This window comes from Drosophila pseudoobscura, chromosome 4, assembly GCF_009870125.1.
Source record: "Drosophila pseudoobscura strain MV-25-SWS-2005 chromosome 4, UCI_Dpse_MV25, whole genome shotgun sequence".
Classification (NCBI taxonomy): domain Eukaryota; kingdom Metazoa; phylum Arthropoda; class Insecta; order Diptera; family Drosophilidae; genus Drosophila; species Drosophila pseudoobscura.
In genome coordinates, this window is record NC_046681.1 from 24,173,301 (window position 1) to 24,193,781 (window position 20,481).

The window sequence follows — 20,481 nt, forward strand, 5'->3', positions numbered from 1 at the left end:
TGTCAATCCCTCATAACGACTTCTGCAGGAGTTGTCGCGACGAGGAAGAGGAGGAATCGGTCCCCCACTTCTTCTGCCACTGCCCGGCCCTTGGAAATCGTCGTCTTCGTTTTCTCGGGGCTGCTTTCCTCCCAGACATTTCGGACCTGGCCGAAATCAAACCGGGGACCTTGTCCAGATTCATCCAAGCCTCCGGATGGGACTGCCCTTAATGTGCAACAGCCTGTTTCTCCACGGTTTTTAGGCACTGGGAAGGGGCACACGCCCATGCGGCACCACAACGGACCTTCTACAGGTCCAAGTGAGCTTGGGAGGGTTTCATCACTCCCCCAGGCTACCGCCTGAACCTAACCTAAAGTAAAGAAAATTTGGTTTTCGGCGAGTACATACTTGGGCACACTAAATAGTAAATAAAATACTAAGTCTAGTGGCCTACGACCATACTGTCAGAGTAGTTTTCTTCTGCTGGGCACAATAGTTGTACTTCAGTACGTTCTGACTTTAATTAAAGTATAGACTCAGGTCTGATTCGAAACAATCAAAGAAAATTTTTAAAAAATTGTGAGAAATTTGCAAATTCGGGATGGCAACTGTGAGTATAAGCTTCAACGGGGAGCCGGCCGTCCTGCTGAAGCTCGGTAATGTCTACCGCATTGGGCGCAAGAAGTCATATGAGTTCTGTGTTGACGATGAAGTAAGTACAGCCAAATGTATAGCTCTACCCCAAATATGCAAACGTTTCGTTGCTTTAAACTTGTGTGCCCCAGTCCATGGAGCTGTATCATGCTGTGGCAACAGTCTATCTAGCGGGCGTCCTTCGCGTGAGTGCTCTGCAGGGAAAAGTATTCGTGAATGGCTTGGAGAAGAGCAACGCGGATATCAGCCAAAAGGATGCTATCGATGGAAAGGTGAAGTTGCGCTTCGGTAATGTGGAGGCCGAAGTGCAAGTGATGGAACCTATTCAGCACCATGATAGCAGCGGAATCGACGAATCCGGCATGGACACATCCGTAGACACAACAATTGACAGCGACTTCGTCTCTGAAATGCAACTCAATTATTTCGATGAGAATGAATTAGACGACTTTGATTTATCTATGATTTTAGATGTTGGAGATGTACTGGGTATGTAGAACCTATTCATATATGTATTGTCATTTAGATTTATCCACTTAGATATCGGTGCAACCGACATGGAAAGCAACGATTTAACGCAGTTTATGGACCACATGGAAACGCCAACAGCAACTCACCTCGAAGAGGAGGACGATAATCAGAATTTCATTGCCACTCAGTTGTTTCCAATTGAACTCAACTCTTCTGAACAGCCCAGTTCTAGTAAGAGCCCTCAGGATTTCATAGCCACTCAGCCATTTCCTTCACCGAATCAAAAGTGGTTGTACACTGCTGAATGTACTGAAGATCTCAGCAACAATGAAGGCAATCCAGATATGACAGCCACGCAGGGATTACCCCCGAGGAGCAAGCAAGCAAAGAACACTCAAGAAAATGAAGAGAACATTACAGTTGAAAATAATGATACAGAACCCAAAGCTTCCCCTTCCAAAGACGCAGAAGGTGAGATAAGAAGATCTTTGCACAGTTAAGATCAGAAAAATTTGATTCATTCCCTATTTAATAACAGCTCTGGATACTCTTAAATATGATATCATGGAGATGCTGAGTGAAATGGCTAAAGGCCCTCCACAACCGCCCGATGATCCAAACAAGCCTCAAATTAAGTTCGTTGAACCTTGCATTATTATGGACGAATACCATAATGCTAAGGTTTCCCGAATAGAATCCGTCTTTCCACACAGCAACAAATCCTGGCGTTTGCCGAAATTACCCGAAGTCTTGCGTAGCCGCAACTCCGGATCGCTGTCACCTCCAAGTACTACAAGAGGAACATATCCACGACGCTTTTCAGACGAGTCCCCCAGAGTCCAGCCAGCCGGACATAGAAAGAAACAGGACAGGACATCGACAAGAAAGAAACAGGACATCGAACTCGAAACAGAGGATCAGTACGTTCCAAATGAACCACGCGCACAATTAACATACTCAAAAACAATCGAAAAGGATCCGAAAGATGCAACTGAAAAAGAAATCGCTGTAGGGAAGGAAAAGACTACTAGTGTGGCAGGATCTAGGAAGCGTAAAATATCAACGGAGGATAAGCCAAAGGTAAAACCTAAAGGTAGTAAAAGTGAGACACCATCTACCATAGTGATGATGACAAGAAGTAAGGCGGCACAGGAGAAAGCTAAAGCAGAACAACAATCCAAACCTACTGTTCGTAAATGTTGTGTGCGGATCAAACGATTGGAGTGGACTGCAGCACAAAAGGAAAGCCGTTAAGAAGGGGAACATCAAGTAGAAGAGGCATGAACATCATAATTAAGGCAACAAAACAATAAAAATGATTACGTCACGACTAAGCCTCATTGCCACGCTTATTTCTTTGGTTAAATTCTTAAATTCTTAAAAAAGTCTTATAATAGGCACGGGATTCGAAAGCAACGCGCCAAATCAAAACTCAAGCCTTCACTAGTTGTACTCTTCTAACACACGGCACCAAGTTCGAATATGCGACATAAATTTTTAGTGTATCGATATAAAAGTGCGATAGATTGTATCGAGCCCGAATTGTATCGGACATTTGAAAGCCACGGGCTTGCTTCCCCATTTTACAGTTTCATCGGGCCCGCGGACAAGTAAACAACGAAGTAATGTGGAGTCTAACTTCAGAAAATTAGTTCCGTTGATATATCGACAAACAAATCCCATATTGATATTACCTATCAAACAGCCCACATTTTAAATTCTCGCCGAGGCAGGTTGATTGGCGCGCTTGTTTCCCATTTGTTGTGCTGTTCGTCTTTCGTCGTCAGTCGTCTGTCGTCTGTGCCGTGTCGTGCTTTTCGCCAGCGCTAAAACCGAAACCAGCTGGCAAATACACATACATATATATATTTATTTATTAGCTCGCGGGTTCTGCAATATCGCCGCCAAAGAGGTCTCCCGCGCCGAGCCAACATCATCGTTATTATAAATGTTTATTCCGGACAGCGACGCGAAATTTGCGGCATTTTAGTGTGTTAAATCAGATGTCAATCCGTAACTGATCCATTCCATTCCAATTGGTAGTGCTGGATCGAGCCAAAAATATTCTTTATTAATTGAGTGTTGTCACAGCAAAACTTAAACGACGGAATCAGCAGAACCAGAAACAGAAACGAAGTCCCATAAAACATAAAACGAAAAAATATATATATTTTGTATAATTAAAATTCAGAACGAGACGCGAAACACAAGGCAACACACGAGGCGAGAGAAAAGAGAGAGAGAGAGAGAAGGGAGAAGGGAGAGAGACGAACCATCAAGCAAAACAAAAGAAGAAGTGAACGCTGATTCTTACCCCGAAATATTCAATTTTCTTGATCTTCTTCTGCGAGCAACCATCCCATCTGACTCTTACTGTATATTTACCTGAGTCTGTGCCCTTGCAGCCGGCAGGCAATTGGTAACGTAACTCGCTCTCCCGCTCTCACCGGGCAAAAGAAAACAAAACAAGGAAAAGGAAAAGGAAGAGTAAGAAGTAGAAGGAGAAGCAAATATGGCAATGCAACGAGAAGTGGGCGTACAGGACTTTGTCCTACTGGATCATGTGTCCATGGAGAAGTTCATGGACAACTTGCGTAAGCGGTAAGTCAGCAAACCCATATTTATTCCATTTATATTCCACTCCTCGCCCTCCCCGCTTCCACTTGGTTTGTTCTCTTGGTCTAGTTCAAGGCTTCTGTTTTGCTCCATTGCCACTGCCACTGCCACTGGCGGGGGCACGGGCGGGCTCCCAACCGGTTGCGGTTCTTGGCTTTTCCAACTCGATTAAACTTGATTTCTTTTATCGGCTTTTCAATTAAACTCTGCCGGCTGCCTGCTGCCGGCTCGGTCTGATCCCCGTGCGTGGCTTGGGCTCAGGCTTGTGGCCCAATGTGTCGGCTTGGTTCTACTTGAGAGCGCGCTCAATGGACCCATTTGCATGCTCATTTAGAGTGTTTAACTTTACTCTTTTTTTGTGAGTGAGTGACTGGAGTGTTGACGGAATGACTTTCGTTTTTACACATTCATTAGCGGGCCATTTATACAATTTAAGACGGAAATGGAAATGGTGGAAGATACTTGGTAGATGAGGAACATCTTGGAAGGGGAATCATTTCATTTCGATATAAATAAAAGAGCACTTCCTTATACTATCTAAATTCTATTTAAATTTTACCTGTTTTTGGGCTTACTCACGCTGTCAAGGTGGAAACGAAACGATATAATATGCATAGTAGATGTCAAATGATTGAAATCGCATTCCGTGAGCATCTATAAAGATTTTATAGTACAAAAATCCAAGCAAAATCAAGTTATGCTTAAGAAACACACACCGAAACTCATCCAATACTCTTTTCGAAACAATCGCACCAGAATGGAAGTAACTACGGATCTAAGTGCAACCAAAGTTGACTTCGTTGTCGACAATCTATAAAATTACAACAAATCAAACAAATGAAACAATAAACTACAATTAGATTCAATAAAATTGTAATCCAATAAACTATGCACATAGAAACAATCACGTTTTATAGATACATGTGTATCTGCTATCCACCAATCCCTACCCCAGCCCCATCCCACCTGCGGCCTGCCATTCCGAGTGTCAATATTTGTGTGGCCAGCACTGTGGTTGGTTCCAGTTAGTATGTTTTGGTAGTTACTGTCAGTGCAGGGCCCATTATGTGTAGTTCCTTTACCTCCACAGCCCACACACAGCAGTACACACAGCAGTACACGGACTAGTATGTCATTTCATGCGGCGTGTGTCAACAACTTGTTGCATGTGCCTCCTTTGAAAAGTGTCTGTCTGTCTCTGTGTGTGTGTGTGTGTGGGGTGTCTCTTCGCGTCTCCCCGGACTGCCACGGGTCGTTGCATTGCATGCCTCGCTAAGTTTCATGTAAAAACGATCACTATCGTGGAAGTTCTCGCTACATTGTCGAGTCCACATATTTATCTTTCTGATTAGCAATGGGTCTACAAAATTGTGGAAATATTTATGTTGTTTCGCTTTGACTTCTACATTAACTCATATGATAATGAGTTCTTCATCACTCCATTACGAATGGCTGGGCTTCCATCCGAAATCCCAGTATTTGGGCAGTGATTCATCCATCGTACTATAGAGTATACATATATATTTAATTACTAAGCACACACTCAGACGACGATATATCACAATTACGAATCGCCGAAATTGATAAGCCAAAAAAGCCAAATGCTCGCCTTGAGTGGAGGAGCTGTCAGATGGAATCGGCATAGAAAAAGGAAATTAATTGCATAGGCAGCTGTGGCAGCACTGACTGTTATTGAATGAAACGATGACTGGATGATATTGAATCACTGAGATCATTCCCAAATGATTGATGGATGGATGGATGGCTCACTGGAACTGTTTCGATTGCACAACCGAAATGAAAACTATAATTAACAGCAGATTACTCTCCGAAAGATGTTAACCCAATTATGTGGATCATAAGACCGCTTATCGAAGCATCGCAAACAACAACAGAAATTGTTTTGCTCGAAATTGGATTAATTGCATAATCACGATTTTCTTCTCTCATAACATGGTATCATAATCGAAAGACATAACACAACACGCATCAATTTGCTGTGCATTAATAAATATTTATCAGGAAACCCGGAAGAAGTGATACAATGCGATACCCGTGGAGCAGAGTCCGAAGTCGAGGAAAACCCCAACCAAATTGAGGGTCAAAAACGAGCCAAAAGCTCCATAAAGAAAATCGAAACAAGTAATTGAAAAAAATAGCGAAAACGTGAAGAAAATGCAATTAAATTCAGTAAAACAAAACTCACTTTCATTCCGTTGGCCGAATGGGAAATAACTGCATTTTATTTGGTTTACTTTTGGATGAAGATACTCTTTGCGCGAGCAGAGGATGTTATAGACTTGTGCAAACGTTTGGTATCCACAGAAGAGAGCATCAGTATCTATGAACCAATGAACTAGGCGAATCAACCTAGACATCAGCCAAAAATTGATCCACTTCAATGCTCTTCGAACTGCATAGAGTATTCAAACTTCGACTCGTCGAATTGTTTCTTTCGTGCATTTTTTTCTTGGGTTTTCTGTAGTAGTTTGTTGGCAATGACATCATGTGTTGGCTTGGGGACTTGGCACAGAGACGGACTCTTCTCTTTTCTGCTTTATTTCTTTTGGCACCCCAAAAACATCCCCGATAGCAGCATATTTTATTTTCAAAATAAAAAATATTTTTATTAAAAGGCTCTCGCTTTTGCTTTGGATCGTAGCTCTGGCTCTGAGTCACTCGCTCTCTGTGTATCTTGCAGATACTCTCGAGTCGCGGAGTCAACAAATAACAGAAAAAGGCAGGAAAAAAATGCCATGGCGTAGCCAAAAATACAAACCGGTTGATGGCGTCAGTTTGGCCAAGACTCACCCACAAAAAAAGCAACAAAGAATGTGTGCTCTGAAGAAAACTTGTTTGAGTTACCAGAAAACCTAAGAAAAAGCTTCCTCTTTTCCGAACTGAGGGGATTGTTTGATCTGGCCAAGTTCATAGCCGAGTTCGGAGTCGCGGCCCAAGGAGTTCTTTTATGACTGCCATTCAGTCAAGTGTCCTCCTCACGGGAGGCCCTAAAAGAGTCCCATAAAATCCCTGATTGATTGCCCTTTGACCCCTCAGCTGCTCTCATTCGTAAGTACACTCAAGTACAAGTACCTCGGCTGATAAGTTTAGTTTTCATTGTCTGGTTTTGTTTTGTTTACGCATTTATTTGGCCTATATTCTCCGTCTATGGACCTGTAGATCATTTTCGGGGCTTCTGTTTACGGCTTGTGCTCGCTCATGGATTTCCCATGAACTGCCGTTGAACTTTTCGTTCCTGGGAAAAAGAAAAACATTTATTACGGCTATGAATCTATGATATTATTTCGGGGTTTTATTAAATGATTTGCATGACAACGAGGAAAATGCTATTTACGAGGTGATCAGTGTACATTTTTAACGAGCCAAAAATACAAATATGTGGGCAGGCCAGGCAGATCTCTTAGGAACACTCAATTAAAGGGGGGTTCCTGAACTTTATAAATCCCGATGACGATAATGCATTGACTTGAGAAGGGGTTCGGGTTCGTTCCTCTCCCGATCTTTTAGTTTATAAATTTACCAGAGATTTCTGGTCTTTTAACTTGTTGACAACGAAAGAGCTAGGTCCATAAAAAGCACTCCTGAAATAGATTTATTTCCACCCACAAATCAATTCTAGTTCTCCATCCTCAGTTCTTGTGATCTTCAAGTGCTTCTGCACCGAGAGCCCTACACTATTTACACACTTCATAGATTGTCTGCCCATTGTCTTATCAAGTGAGGAAACATGTACATTTACAGATAGAGATACAGATACAGATTCAGGCCAGGCATCGAATGAATCATTAAAGTGACGTCCCCGTCCCCGACTCTCAATGCAAACAGCAAACTGCATTTCAATTTCATTTTGAATGCTTTTTTCGTCGCGCCTCCTATATGTTTTCAATTATTTTATTTTATTCTACTTAATTTTTGGACTTGTCAAGGCTTCGATTTTAGTATTCCCCAGACGACAATAAAAGTGCACTGAAAACAAAAATCTTGTGTTGTTTGAGTGCCAATCGGAGAGGGGTTTTGTGGGCAAACAGAGACTCCGAGACCCCAAAGAAATAAAACACTAATTTATGAGTCTTTTATGGCGCTCAAATGTTGGTGTCACTCTACTGGAATAAAGTGTTCAAAAGGCAGCTCTTGAGAGCTCTCTGGCAGGGCTTGGGCGAATCTTATCGCTCAGCCAGAATTGATAGTATTTATCACAGAAGAAAAAATCCCAATTTGTTTTTATAATACTCCTATGTGGGTACATATGGTGGTACACCTTGGTGTGGCATAGCATTCCTTAGAGGCACCGTTTAGTATATTTATTTATTTATTTGTTAGCCGATAAGATTGCATGCATATTAGTACTCGTACTCGTACTCGTACTCTGTTCGAAGCGCCAGAAATAGTCGTAGAAAATGAAACCTTGGCTGGTCTCTTGGCTATTATTGACTGGCCCACGTTCGGGATTGGACATGGGCAGTGTGGGGCTTATCGCCAAGGTGATAAGCGGCCAGCTTTCGGTTATGCAATTGCTGGTAACTTGAAGACCTTCTAGGGGATTGTGTTTCCCCCTCAAAACACACACACACAGTCAATACCCCAAAATTGGATATAAAAAATGTTTATTTGTTCACTTTTTGATGGGAATTTATTATAAATTCCATTTCTACGTAAAGGTAAACAATTGGCACTGCTTATTTGTACTGGCAGTATTATAGTTTTTCTTGGAGCAGAAAGCTATTCAATACTTCAAGACGGCTTTTCCGATTTCCGATTGCAATCAGCGATTCCCTCGATTCTCTCGATTCTCTGTTTATTTGTACAGCAGTGGAAGTGAAATCAAAGTGGGGGAAACTTCAACGGCATTGTCTGTGCAGTTGAAGGCAGTTCAAAGGGAATGGAGTGGAGTGGAGTGCAGTGTAGTGGAGTCTTTCATCTGCCTCGCGGTAAACATTTCCAGAATCTAGATCCCCCCTCCCCGCACGTTGCCGCCGCCTAGCTCCCTCTCGGACTGCACTGATAAGCGGCTATCAAACGAGTCAATTGCTGGTGTGATAAGCAGTTCTGATACCGAAACGGAAATCAAATCATTTACATAACGGCACCGACCGGCACCGGTTCGATTTGATTGCCACGTAGATCTCTATTCCGTAATGTGCAAATCGTTAATGGGAGAGAAAAACCGCATAAACTGTAGATCTGGGCAGGGAAAGCAGAGGAAAAGCAGAGGCGGAGGCTGTGGCAGACACGCACGGAACGACCTGAGAACCCGTCTAGACGACGCCTCTCTATCGCTGTGTTTGTTTATCCAGAGCCCAGGCAATGTTTGTCATTCGCATTGCAATAACTTTTACTGGGATCGTTCGGAGGATGGAGGATAGAAGATGGAGAGGAGCGACCCTTACAGAAGCATCTGCATTTCGTTTACACAATTCTTTATCAAGTTCTAGCGCCCATGGCCCGACTCCTCTGCCTAGACCCCGTCCGTTCGTTCCGCTCCTGTTAATTGATTTGCGTCTGCGTTTTCCTTTCGGGTGTAAATTGAAGTTAATTTGAAAGCATCGCAAGCTGCAATTGTACATTGCGCAAATTGAGGAGAAAAACACAAACGAAGAGCCAGAAGCCAGAAGCCAGAACATGACGTACATATATGAAAATGGAAAGTCTTGCGGGAAAATCTCTGTTGAAAATTCTATTCCCGCCTTTGTTCTCCCTGAGATGCTACGCAGATGTACAGATGTGTCTTCCGTCTTCTGACGGATGCGATGGCTAGAAGCCTGAGATAGAACAGCTTTCTGGCCCACGTCTGTTTCCCATAAATGCGATTATTGGCAGCCGATCAAGAAATTAGCGTGGGGTTTTGACCTATCTACACATGGATGAACTTTCTTTCCGTCTACTTATATGACTTAATTTTTGTATATTTTTTTCCCCCTTTAAAGCTTTCTGTTAGAGTAGGACACAATTTTGTACATAAATTGTACATTCTATCAAATGGGATATAAAAGTGTGATGAAAAATTTGTATTTCCCCAAAATATTCATCAAGATGGTTCCCAGCTGTTTACCCTTCAATATTTTCTCAATGGAACTTACACTCTCCCACCACGAATCTCTTAACTTACTCAGAGAACACCCTCATAGCAATGGCTGCTACCTACCCTTCAGTGTTCTCCAATATCCAATCACCTTCCTATCAAACATTTATATACTCCAATCGAGGTCTCTTGCATTTCATTCTGCCATCAAAATCATCAATAAATCGCTCAAATTCAATTAGATAGGATAACAGAAGACCACCCCTAAATAAAAGCGAAATAAAAACATTGACCCACTAATGGCCAAGTTTGTTGACCAAACCCATGACGTCAGCCCAAAAGCAGAAAACTTTTCCCCACGAATGCGAAAAGTGCAATGTTAACTTATCGATTTTCAACGGTATGTGGCCTTCTGGGATTTCTGGCCTGGTCCGTAGCTAGTATTTCTTTGGCAGATCAGAACTCGATGATTCACGGCTGGAGGAGTACTATAGAAAATGCGTTGCAAATATTTAATGACAACATGCAAAATGCATTTGAGAAACCCGTACGACTAATAGACTAGAGACGGGGCTGACTCACTCACTCGCCTTAAACGTGTTAGTACTGGGTATTCGAAGCCAGCAAATTGTTCATTGATAAATGTAAATAATTCAAGCGATATTGAAGGTCTCCCAACATCAGGAAAGATGACTCACAAATCGCTAATAATACTGGATACGCGTAATAGTGTGAAAAGAGGGTGTGAACACACGGAGGGGGGAAATAAAGACATATTGGAATAACAAATTGTTGCTGAATGTGTTACATTTTGTTGTGGGGCATCTGGGAATTCTGTTGATTCCGTTGTTTGTGTGTATTTTCGCGGTCTTTTATCTTGATTACGTCATTTGTTGGCCAAAGAATGAACGACCGCCTCGACTGAAAGCCCAGCGACAATCGTTATAATGAATAAACACCCAGTCAAGTCGGGTTTTCAAGTTTATGAAGTGCGTGGAAGAATGAAAATATGCGAAGGGACGGGAATTATAAAACAATGTACGAGTATTTTATGTATGATTATGTTTGGGCTCAAAGCAGAAGCAGCAGCAGCAGCAGGGGGGGAAAGCCCCAAGAAGAACAGAAATAATGTATATGTATTATGCATAGGAATATTTCTGGAAAGCAACTTCTGCCATATGGATAAAACGAAAGAGCTAAGCCGATTAAGAGCAGCATTAAAGGAGAATTGCTATGAGGCTCGCGTTTTGGGGGAACTTATGCCATGAGTCAGACTTTATCCCACTAAAAGGGGGGTCTATTTAGCTGTAATTCCTTATACTGATCAGCCCTAAATGGAAGCAATTTATATACATTTGATTCCAGAATCAATGTAGTTTTTGTTATAAAGATCCATCCACATAAGCAGCCGATAAAAGTGCTTATTAGTCGGTATTATGACAAACGATTACTGTTCCTAGATTTTAAATTATACAAATTTATTTGAATGTTGATGAACTAAGGGATGCTTAAACGTTGCTTATGGTGAGGCCTTATAATAAAGGCCTCGGCAGGACCCCTATCTTATGAGCATAGGACAGTCCGCTGCCGCTCCCTAACACTTTCCTTCAATCATTCCTTAAGGAATTCCAAAACCTTGTCCAGCGCTCAACTACCTGTACAATGATCTCATTAAATCTCTCAATGTTTCAAACCAACCTGGTCAACAGTGACTGTACAGAGTCCAGCTCATACTCGTAACAATTACTCTCGAAATAATTTCTAATGCCTCATTGGGCTGGGGCCCGCCTACGCAGAAGGCAAGTGGAAAGTCATGCAGGCCACCTAAAAATTTTTGACTGTATGTCAATCATGTGCCACGTGGGCGTTCCTCACACCCACACCCACACATTGCCCCATCACTCCCCCATCACACACACACACACCTGACAGACAAGGTGTCAATGTGAGACAGAACATACTTGTACTCGCCACCAAAAGAGTCAATGGGAAATCATAGAAATCACACACGACTGCCAATGGAGAGTATTTTTTGTAAGCTAAGAGGCTTGCTGCTTGCCCTTTTCCCTGCTGAGACCTGAGACCCACTCGTATGTAATGCTGGCGTTGATGATGATGATGGGGGTGACCCCCTTGGGGTGTTCTCAAAAGTTAACAAGCGCACTAAACGCTTTCTCGGGCCTGCTGCCTGGAGTTCACTAGTTCAGCGCTATTATTATCGGTATCCCGCCCGCAGGGCATTTTGCCGTTTGTCGCCTGTCACATTTCTGACCCAAATGTTCGTGGCGAGGTGGCAACAGTAACAGAAAGAGCGGCCGACAGACAGCGGACAGACCAACAGACAGACAGACACAGATATAGAAAACGAAACAGAAAGCTGAAAAGCCAGCCCCCGTCTATAAATAAACAGTGAAAACTTAAGTAAAAACATGTGTTGCCCGACTTCTGGGCCCATCCAGCGGGCCAAACACATCCGAAAAGCAAAAGCAAAAGCAAAAACAAAAACAGAAACAAAAACATAAATACAAACAAATGCGCCGCGTATTAAGTGTGTATTGTCTTAATAATTTTTCTAGTTTTCTTTTGGGCTAACAAAACTGTTGGCTGTTTTGCTGGCTTGGTTTTGTTTTTTTTATCAATTTCTCCGTTTCTTTGTCTGCTTCTTTTTGTGGGCTTGGTGGAGCGGGGCGGGGCTTTGTGGTTTTGTAATACCTGTTGCACAGACCAACGGTTATGCGGCTCTTCTGGGGTAATCGCCATAGAGAAACCATTATTTTTGGGCCAGTATTAGCCAAGACCCCACTGGGCAGTTGCCTTGCCTCGGGGTGTAGTTTTGGCACACAATTTGCATCTAACTGCAGGGCTCCAGGGGTTTCCTAATTGCTAATTACATGTTTTACTGAGGCAACATTTTCACTGATTGAATAATGGTACTGTGTTGCCCCTGTCTTGGTTCACATTAAAGCAATATCTAATCTATGCTAAGTTATTTCTTTCCTGCCCCACTTTTGATTATCAGCTGTGAATTCTTCGACTTCAATGGAAATATTTGCTTTGCGTTGTTTGAACAGGCTCTCCTTCAAGATTAATGTTTAAGTTCATTTGAAAGTTGCCTATCTTCCGTACAATTCCTAGTGTTTTGATAAGATTACAATAGTTATTGATCTGTAGGACTGAGTACTACATTTTCCCTAGACTTCAGCACTATCTTTACAGTGTTTTCTGATAATTGGTTGGATTATGTAGTAGGATTGTAGTACTTGTGAGTTAGTAACTACATGAATATGAGGGCACTATCTTAGTTCAATTGGTTTGCTTAGCTTTGATCAGGATTTCTGAAAAACCTTTTTAAAAGATAAGGTTAGTTTCTGAATATAAAGTGCCTGAGTAGATTATGTTCAGGTTTATACAGCTAACGATGACTTTTCCACAGCTCATTAAGATTTCATTCGAATTTCTCTTGGTTTATTCCCATTCCTATAGATTTGAAAGGCCTTTGAATACTGCCTCGATTCCCTTTAGGAAATTTCTATACATTACTATTTCTTTATTCTTTGTATTTTGCGGCTTATATTGGTTTTCCATGACAATACTATTCTAAAAACAGAACTAGTGCATTCCGAAACATTTCGACAGATCGAACGGGCACTCTATGCCCATTCTCCAAACTCTCCCATCCAACCCCATCCCCTCCAAATTGACCCACTTAGCGAGCATTCAGTTCATCATCTGATCAACACAACAGAGCTGTAGACTCAATCTTTTGGCGCCTTACAAACTGCATACAAAATAAATGCACCCACACCCACCCACACAGCCGTGCGCCCATTTCAGTCAATCAAAAGGCGAAAAGAAATGATCAAAATTTGATCCACATCCACATCATCGACTGCAATCAATTTGATTATCCGGCGCACCCCATGAGATTACCGGAGAGACCCAAATCTCCACGGCTGTTGGGAGAACCGTATTCGAATCGGAATCCACAGGCGCCAACCACGGGTGGCAGCTCCCACATCCACTGTCTAGCCATTTATTTAAGCTAATACCAAGTCTATTTCATAAATGAAATGTATTTCCAAACATTGCATTAACTAATGAGCAACCTATCGATCTCTCTGTCTCTCTTCAGATTCCAGGTTGGTTCCATCTACACATACATCGGGGAGGTGTGCGTTTCGATGAATCCCTACAGACAGATGAACATCTACGGGCCGGAGACCATTCGCAAGTACAAGGGCCGCGAGCTGTTCGAGAATGCTCCCCATGTGTTCGCCATCGCGGACGCCGCCTACAGGGTGCTCAAGCAGCGCCACCAGGACACCTGCATACTGATCTCCGGCGAGTCGGGTGCGGGCAAGACGGAGGCCTCGAAGATCATCATGAAGTACATAGCGGCGGTGACCAATACCCAGGGACAGAATGAAATCGAAAGGTGAGTAAGGAACTGAGAGATCCAACAAGGAATACTCTATTGGAGATCACCACAAAATAGATGAGTAGAGAGAGAACACCATTTGATCTTACCGTAAAGAGGTATTATATCTAAAATACTCGTATTTTCATATTCAAGAACTAGTTCATGAATTCCCAAGGAGAGTTTTCAAAGAGTACACCATAAATTGTAGCAGTCTTTCAATTTACTCCACTCGAACCTCAGACTTGCTGTGAGAATGCGCCCTCAGAGCCATCACAATACTGCGAACTAGAGACAGTGGGAACCCATGGACGTAGACCACCTATCTGAATACAAACTCAAAAGGAACACTATCTCTATTTCTCCATTGTATTGCATGCAAATTGCAAGTGGAATTTTCATTGGGGAGTGCATGAAGGCCGGGCAATTTCTAATTAAGCAAAGCCCGGGCGGTATTGGCAACATTCCCCAGATAAACAGCACACACACGTGATTGAAGAGAGTCATCGCGTGACCCGGGACCCGGGACCCTCCGATGACATCATTGACAGACTTAAGCTTAAGTTACCGAATTAATTGCACCACTAATTGCCCGAACCAGTCAACCACTCTGTCTGAGCGACTTTTATCACTTGGGTGTTGTTTAAGGTGCTCCATAAAGCCCAAAGACAAAAGACCACCGCAACGGGCCAGCCAAGCCCAACATAATAGTAATAACCAACGAAATTGCCAATTTTTAGTGGCACAAGTGAAATTTAAAACGACATTTAGAGGGGATTAGGGCGAGTGCCATTACCAAATTACTACTCGGGCGGGACTGGGAACGAAAGAATCGTTTTAAGAGGCATTTAAAAGAGCATTCTCCTACGATTTAATGGCGTTTTTAATGATTCCATGCCATTTTTTAATATGCTCCTTCCACATTCCCCATTCCGTTGCAGGGTCAAGAACGTGCTCATCCAGAGCAATTCGATATTGGAGACCTTCGGCAATGCGAAGACGAACCGCAACGACAACTCGAGTCGATTTGGCAAATACATGGACATTGAGTTCGACTACAAGGCGGATCCGGTGGGTGGCATCATCACCAACTACCTGCTGGAGAAGTCGCGTGTGGTGCAGCAACAGCCCGGCGAGCGGAACTTCCACAGTTTCTATCAGGTGAGTAGTATCCACTCTCCACACTCCACACTCCACCTCTCCCTCCCGAGAGGAGAGCTGGTGGTCAGGGCGATGTGGGTGGGCAATATTTACTCAAGTGAGTCAGCGTGACGCGTGCCGAGTGCCGCCTGCCGCAAGGTGACGAAAGGCAGGGCGATGGGGCGTCAATTGCTGTGCTCGGGGTGGGTGCTGTCAGGTTGTTGGAACATTGTATTCTATTCTCCTCGGATGGGCAGGCAGTTGATGTGTGCTAGGGTGTGTTAGACATTTATGGACATTTAACTTGAATGCGAAAGCAATTTGAGACAGCTTTATGGAAAATCCATACCATTCTCTAGCCCACATATATACATTCTCTATTTTTCAAACTCATTTCCGTTTGATGAGTAAGTTGTGATACAGACACTGAAACTGATATCACAATTATAAAAAAACAAAACATTTTGTCATATATATTTCGGGGTAATTTCGCCCTTGATAAGCCCCCATGGCCATGAAAAAATATATGCATGTGTATCAAACTTGTGGAATGCCCGCTGAAGTAAATTTTGAGCGCTGTTCTATGCGAAAAACATATTCCTCGACTAATTATCTCTCTTACGAACAAGATTAAAGAGCAGACTATTAATTCAATTACACATACTGACAGCTGGTAATTTAGTTCAATTGCCCAACTGTCCCTGGTCTTTGGCTTGGCATACGCGGATTGATGATATCATCGAAATGATAACATAGTCATACCCCCAGACTTATCCACAAAGCAAGAAAAACAGACGCACCTCCAATAAACGGATTTACGAGTATAATGCACTCCCATTGTTCAGATCCATTTAATCTGTAGAGGTGTTGATTGATAGAGCTATGCGATTGCCAGTATCCAGCTAGATTATTTAATTGCAAATTGATCAATTGCTCAATTAACACCACAATCAAGTGCTAATTCTTAATCAATCTGAGTCAACAAAGTAAATACTGTATTAAATGTAGCACTTAGTCTGCATCGATCATAAACTGTGTGTGTTTTCGGCTGGAGATATTTATGACTGAAGAGCTAAAGATAGTTCCTGGAGTTTCCCAGTTATCCGTGAGACACTGAGATGGCGACGAGTAACGAGTGCCAAAGTTATGTTTAAGTGAGTCAAGTTTTGTAAAGTACTATCTGAGCACAGATATTCTTTGGGATACCACAACATAAATTGGCAAACGGAAATTTAATAATGGATAGCACGTCTACTAATTGTCAGCTGTGCTAAATACTTGCGATATAGATATGGTCACAGGCATGGAACTGAATAATTTGTGCTCTACGCATAGTGGACTGGCTGAACTAATGCCCCCAATTTGGTTTGGTTTCCATTACAGCTTTTGCGTGGAGCCAACGACAATGAGCTGCGTCAATACGAGCTGCAGAAGGAGACGGGCAAATATCACTATTTGAACCAAGGCAGCATGGATATACTGACGGAGAAGTCCGACTACAAGGGCACCTGCAATGCCTTCAAGACCCTGGGCTTCTCAGCGGATGAGGTGCACACCATCTGGCGCACAGTGGCCGCAGTTCTTCACTTGGGAAATGTGGAGTTCCAAAGTGAGTTCAAAGAGAGTTGTAGTTGGATGAATTTGCATTGACTTTTCTCGGTACTTCCACAGCCATTGAGGATGAGCTGGTGATCAGCAACAAGCAGCATCTGCAGTCCACGGCCAAGCTGCTCCAGGTCACCGAATCGGAGCTGTCGACTGCGTTGACCAAGCGCGTCATTGCCGCCGGTGGCAATGTCATGCAGAAGGATCACAATGCCACACAGGCAGAGTACGGAAAGGATGCTTTGGCCAAGGCCATCTATGATCGCCTCTTCACTTGGATCATTTCGCGCATCAATCGGGCGATTCTCTTCCGCGGCAGCAAGACCCAGGCGCGGCACAACTCTGTCATTGGCGTCCTGGATATCTATGGCTTTGAGATCTTCGACTCGAACAGTTTCGAGCAGTTCTGCATTAACTACTGCAACGAGAAGCTGCAGCAGCTGTTCATTGGTGAGTGTGGAAAGCTTTCTATCCTTGATTCATGCTGATTAAACCATGTATTCTCTTTCAGAACTGGTGCTGAAGCAGGAGCAGGAGGAGTACCAGCGCGAGGGCATCGAGTGGACAAATATTGACTACTTCAACAACAAGGTACGCCCGGTAAACCTCAAAGAAACCCTTAAACTAAAGAGATATCCATTACTTTTCAGATCATTTGCGATCTGGTCGAGCAACCGCACAAGGGCATTATCGCCATCATGGACGAGGCCTGTCTGAGCGTGGGCAATGTGACCGACGACACCCTGCTAGGGGCCATGGACAAGAACCTGAGCAAGCATCCGCACTACACCAGCCGACAGCTGAAGCCCACGGACAAGGAGCTGAAGCATCGCGAGGACTTCCGCATCACCCATTACGCGGGTGATGTGATCTACAACATCAATGGATTCATCGAAAAGAACAAGGACACACTGTACCAGGACTTCAAGCGTCTGCTGCACAACTCCAAGGACTCGAACCTCAGCGAGATGTGGCCCGAGGGAGCGCAGGACATCAAGAAGACCACAAAGCGCCCCCTCACCGCGGGAACACTCTTCCAGCGGTCCATGGCCGATCTGGTGGTTACATTGCTAAAGAAGGAACCCTTCTATGTCCGCTGCGTCAAGCCCAATGACATTAAGAGCTCGACAGTCTTCGACGAGGAGCGAATCCAGCATCAAGTGCGCTACTTGGGTCTCCTCGAGAACGTTCGCGTGCGTCGCGCCGGCTTTGTGCATCGCCAGCGCTACGATAAGTTCCTGCTGCGCTATAAGATGATCTCCCAGTACACGTGGCCCAATTTCAGGGCCGGTAGCGACCGTGATGGCGTTCGAGTTCTGATCGAGGAGAAGGGCTTCGCCCAGGACGTCAAATACGGCCACACCAAGATCTTCATACGCTCGCCCAAGACGCTGTTTGCCCTGGAACAGCAGAGGAACGATATGATACCGCACATTGTGACGCTGCTGCAGAAGCAGGTGCGTGGCTGGATTGCCAGGCGGAACTACAAGAAGATGAAGGCAGCCATGGCCATAATGAGGGCCTACAAGACCTACAAGCTGCGCAGCTACGTCCAGGAGCTGGCCAATCGCTTCCGCAACGCCAAGCAGATGCGGGACTATGGCAAGAGCGTTCAATGGCCCCATCCGCCGTTAGCCGGCCGCAAGGCGGAATCAAAACTGCATCGTATCTTCGATTTTTGGCGTGCTTACATGATCCTACGCAAGTATCCCCGCAGTGAATGGCCCCAGCTGCGGCTACAGATCGTCGCCGCCACCGCCTTGGCGGGCAGACGACCCTACTGGGGCCAGCAACGGAGATGGCTGGGCGACTATCTGTCCAACTCGCAGGACAACAGCGGCTACGATTCGTACACCACCAATGTGCGCAACATGAAGAACCACGGCGGAGGCGACTCCTTCCGCCAGGTGCTCTTCTCCGGCTTTGTGAAGAAGTTCAACCGACACAACAAGCAGGCGGACCGTGCCTTCATCGTCACGGACTCCAACATTTACAAGCTGGATGGCATTAAAAAGAAGTTCCGTGATCTCCAACGCTCCATTGCTATCCGTGAAGTGAGTATTGGCCATCCAAAGTTTATCGTTATCCAATTTGAACTTCTGAACTTGTGTCTGAACAGTTGACGTCGATCAGTGTTACGCCAGGACGGGACCAGCTCATCGTCTTCCACTCACCAAAGAACAACGATTTGGTCTTTTCCCTCCAGGGCGAGACTTCAACTCTGAAGGAAGACCGTATTGGTGAGCTGGTGGGCATAGTTTGCAAGAAGTATCATGAGTATGTATTCCATCACAGAGTGCCCATCATTTATATCTAAATGTGCAAATTTATTACAGCTTAACTGGCACGGAACTCCGCGTGAATGTCAGCAGTAATATTGCCTGCCGCCTGGGCGACAAGCCACGCAACATTGTAGTCGAGGGAGTGGCCCATGTGGAGAACCCAAATTTCCGTCATTCCGCTGGCAGTATCATCTTCGAGGTTCCCTCATCGTACTGCGTCTGAATGGAAAGCGAGAGAGATGACTCCATCCTTATTGTACATTTGCAACACACCTAATCTTAATCTACTTAAAGCCTCCTCCTAAAGACCTTTTCCACTAACCCTCATCACTCTGTGTATAACTTGTGCCTTCTGCTAACCCCCAATTGTAGTTGTAAAAACGTTTTCTAGTTAGTCATTCGTCGTGTATCCGTCGTGTATCCGTCTTTGTTTTGAAGATGCATGTAATTTTGTACATTTTTCTATTACGTATGTTTTAAGGAGATATTTATTTACCACAATCAATGTGAGAGATCGGTCGACCTGCCTGTTGAGCTGGCAGACAACAAATTAAAAGTATTAAAAGTACTTTACGCATTTTTTTTAAAAGATGATCAGGCACTCTACAAAAAAAAGAAACTATATAATGATAAAATTAATAAATAAATAAATATGTATTCAACGAATTCAATAAGTTTGTACTTAATACGAAATCCACAAAAAACAATGTGTGCCATTACAATACGAGTATAATAAAAAGAAATCAAATCTGTATACCTTGTACTGAAAACGCTCTCATGTAGCCGCCTGGACCTCTTGAATAATTTCTAGATTCGAAAGTGAGGCGTGGGTAAGAGAAAAGCATACAAATTGTTTAAAGTTTCAAAACTATACATTGTAACCTACTCACAGTTCCATGCGGACTACACAAATACCAAGTCCGAGCTAGATCTTTCGCCGGAGATGACTCCGGTCCCTGCTTGTCGTCCCAGCTTCGAGAAAGAGGAACAAGAATTGTGGACACTCGATCCTCGCTTTCCAGTCAAGCGGTTGCAGATTAAAACACGTCGCCTGAAGCTACAAAAAGGTATCAAAAAAGAAGGAGGTTCTAGAACTTTAAGTGATTAATTAGTTATTAGTAGGGCATTTGTGTGTGTGTGTGTATTCTATTCAAGATTTGTGCTCCTGATCCATATGTATGTATGTGTATGCGAATCAAAATAAAATGTATTGGCAGAGACCAAAATAAAGTACACATGGCTGCCTGCCGCCTATTGATAAAAGATAAAAATAA

General features: G+C 43.7%; 2 protein-coding genes across 3 annotated transcripts; both read left to right on the forward strand.

The window, feature by feature from the left end:
- Window positions 1-467: 467 nt before the first annotated feature.
- LOC6903021 (uncharacterized) lies at window positions 468-3,332 on the forward strand. Its single transcript, XM_002132707.3, has 4 exons — window positions 468-694; window positions 768-1,125; window positions 1,177-1,578; window positions 1,646-3,332. Exons 1-4 carry the CDS (start codon window positions 584-586, stop codon window positions 2,359-2,361), a joined length of 1,587 nt encoding a protein of 528 aa, XP_002132743.2. The 5' UTR covers window positions 468-583; the 3' UTR covers window positions 2,362-3,332.
- Window positions 2,697-19,775, forward strand: Myo31DF (Unconventional myosin ID). Of its 2 annotated transcripts, XM_033379442.1 has the most exons (10): window positions 2,713-2,729; window positions 3,199-3,708; window positions 13,896-14,198; window positions 15,122-15,341; window positions 16,704-16,929; window positions 16,992-17,375; window positions 17,437-17,516; window positions 17,576-18,979; window positions 19,045-19,202; window positions 19,262-19,775. In XM_033379442.1, the coding sequence occupies exons 2-10, from the start codon at window positions 3,620-3,622 to the stop codon at window positions 19,428-19,430; spliced, it is 3,033 nt and encodes a 1,010-aa protein (XP_033235333.1). In that variant the 5' UTR covers window positions 2,713-2,729; window positions 3,199-3,619; the 3' UTR covers window positions 19,431-19,775. The 2 variants fall into 2 exon arrangements, with proteins under 2 accessions (XP_033235332.1, XP_033235333.1); XM_033379441.1 differs by having other exon boundaries at window positions 2,697-3,708.
- Window positions 19,776-20,481: the final 706 nt, after the last annotated feature.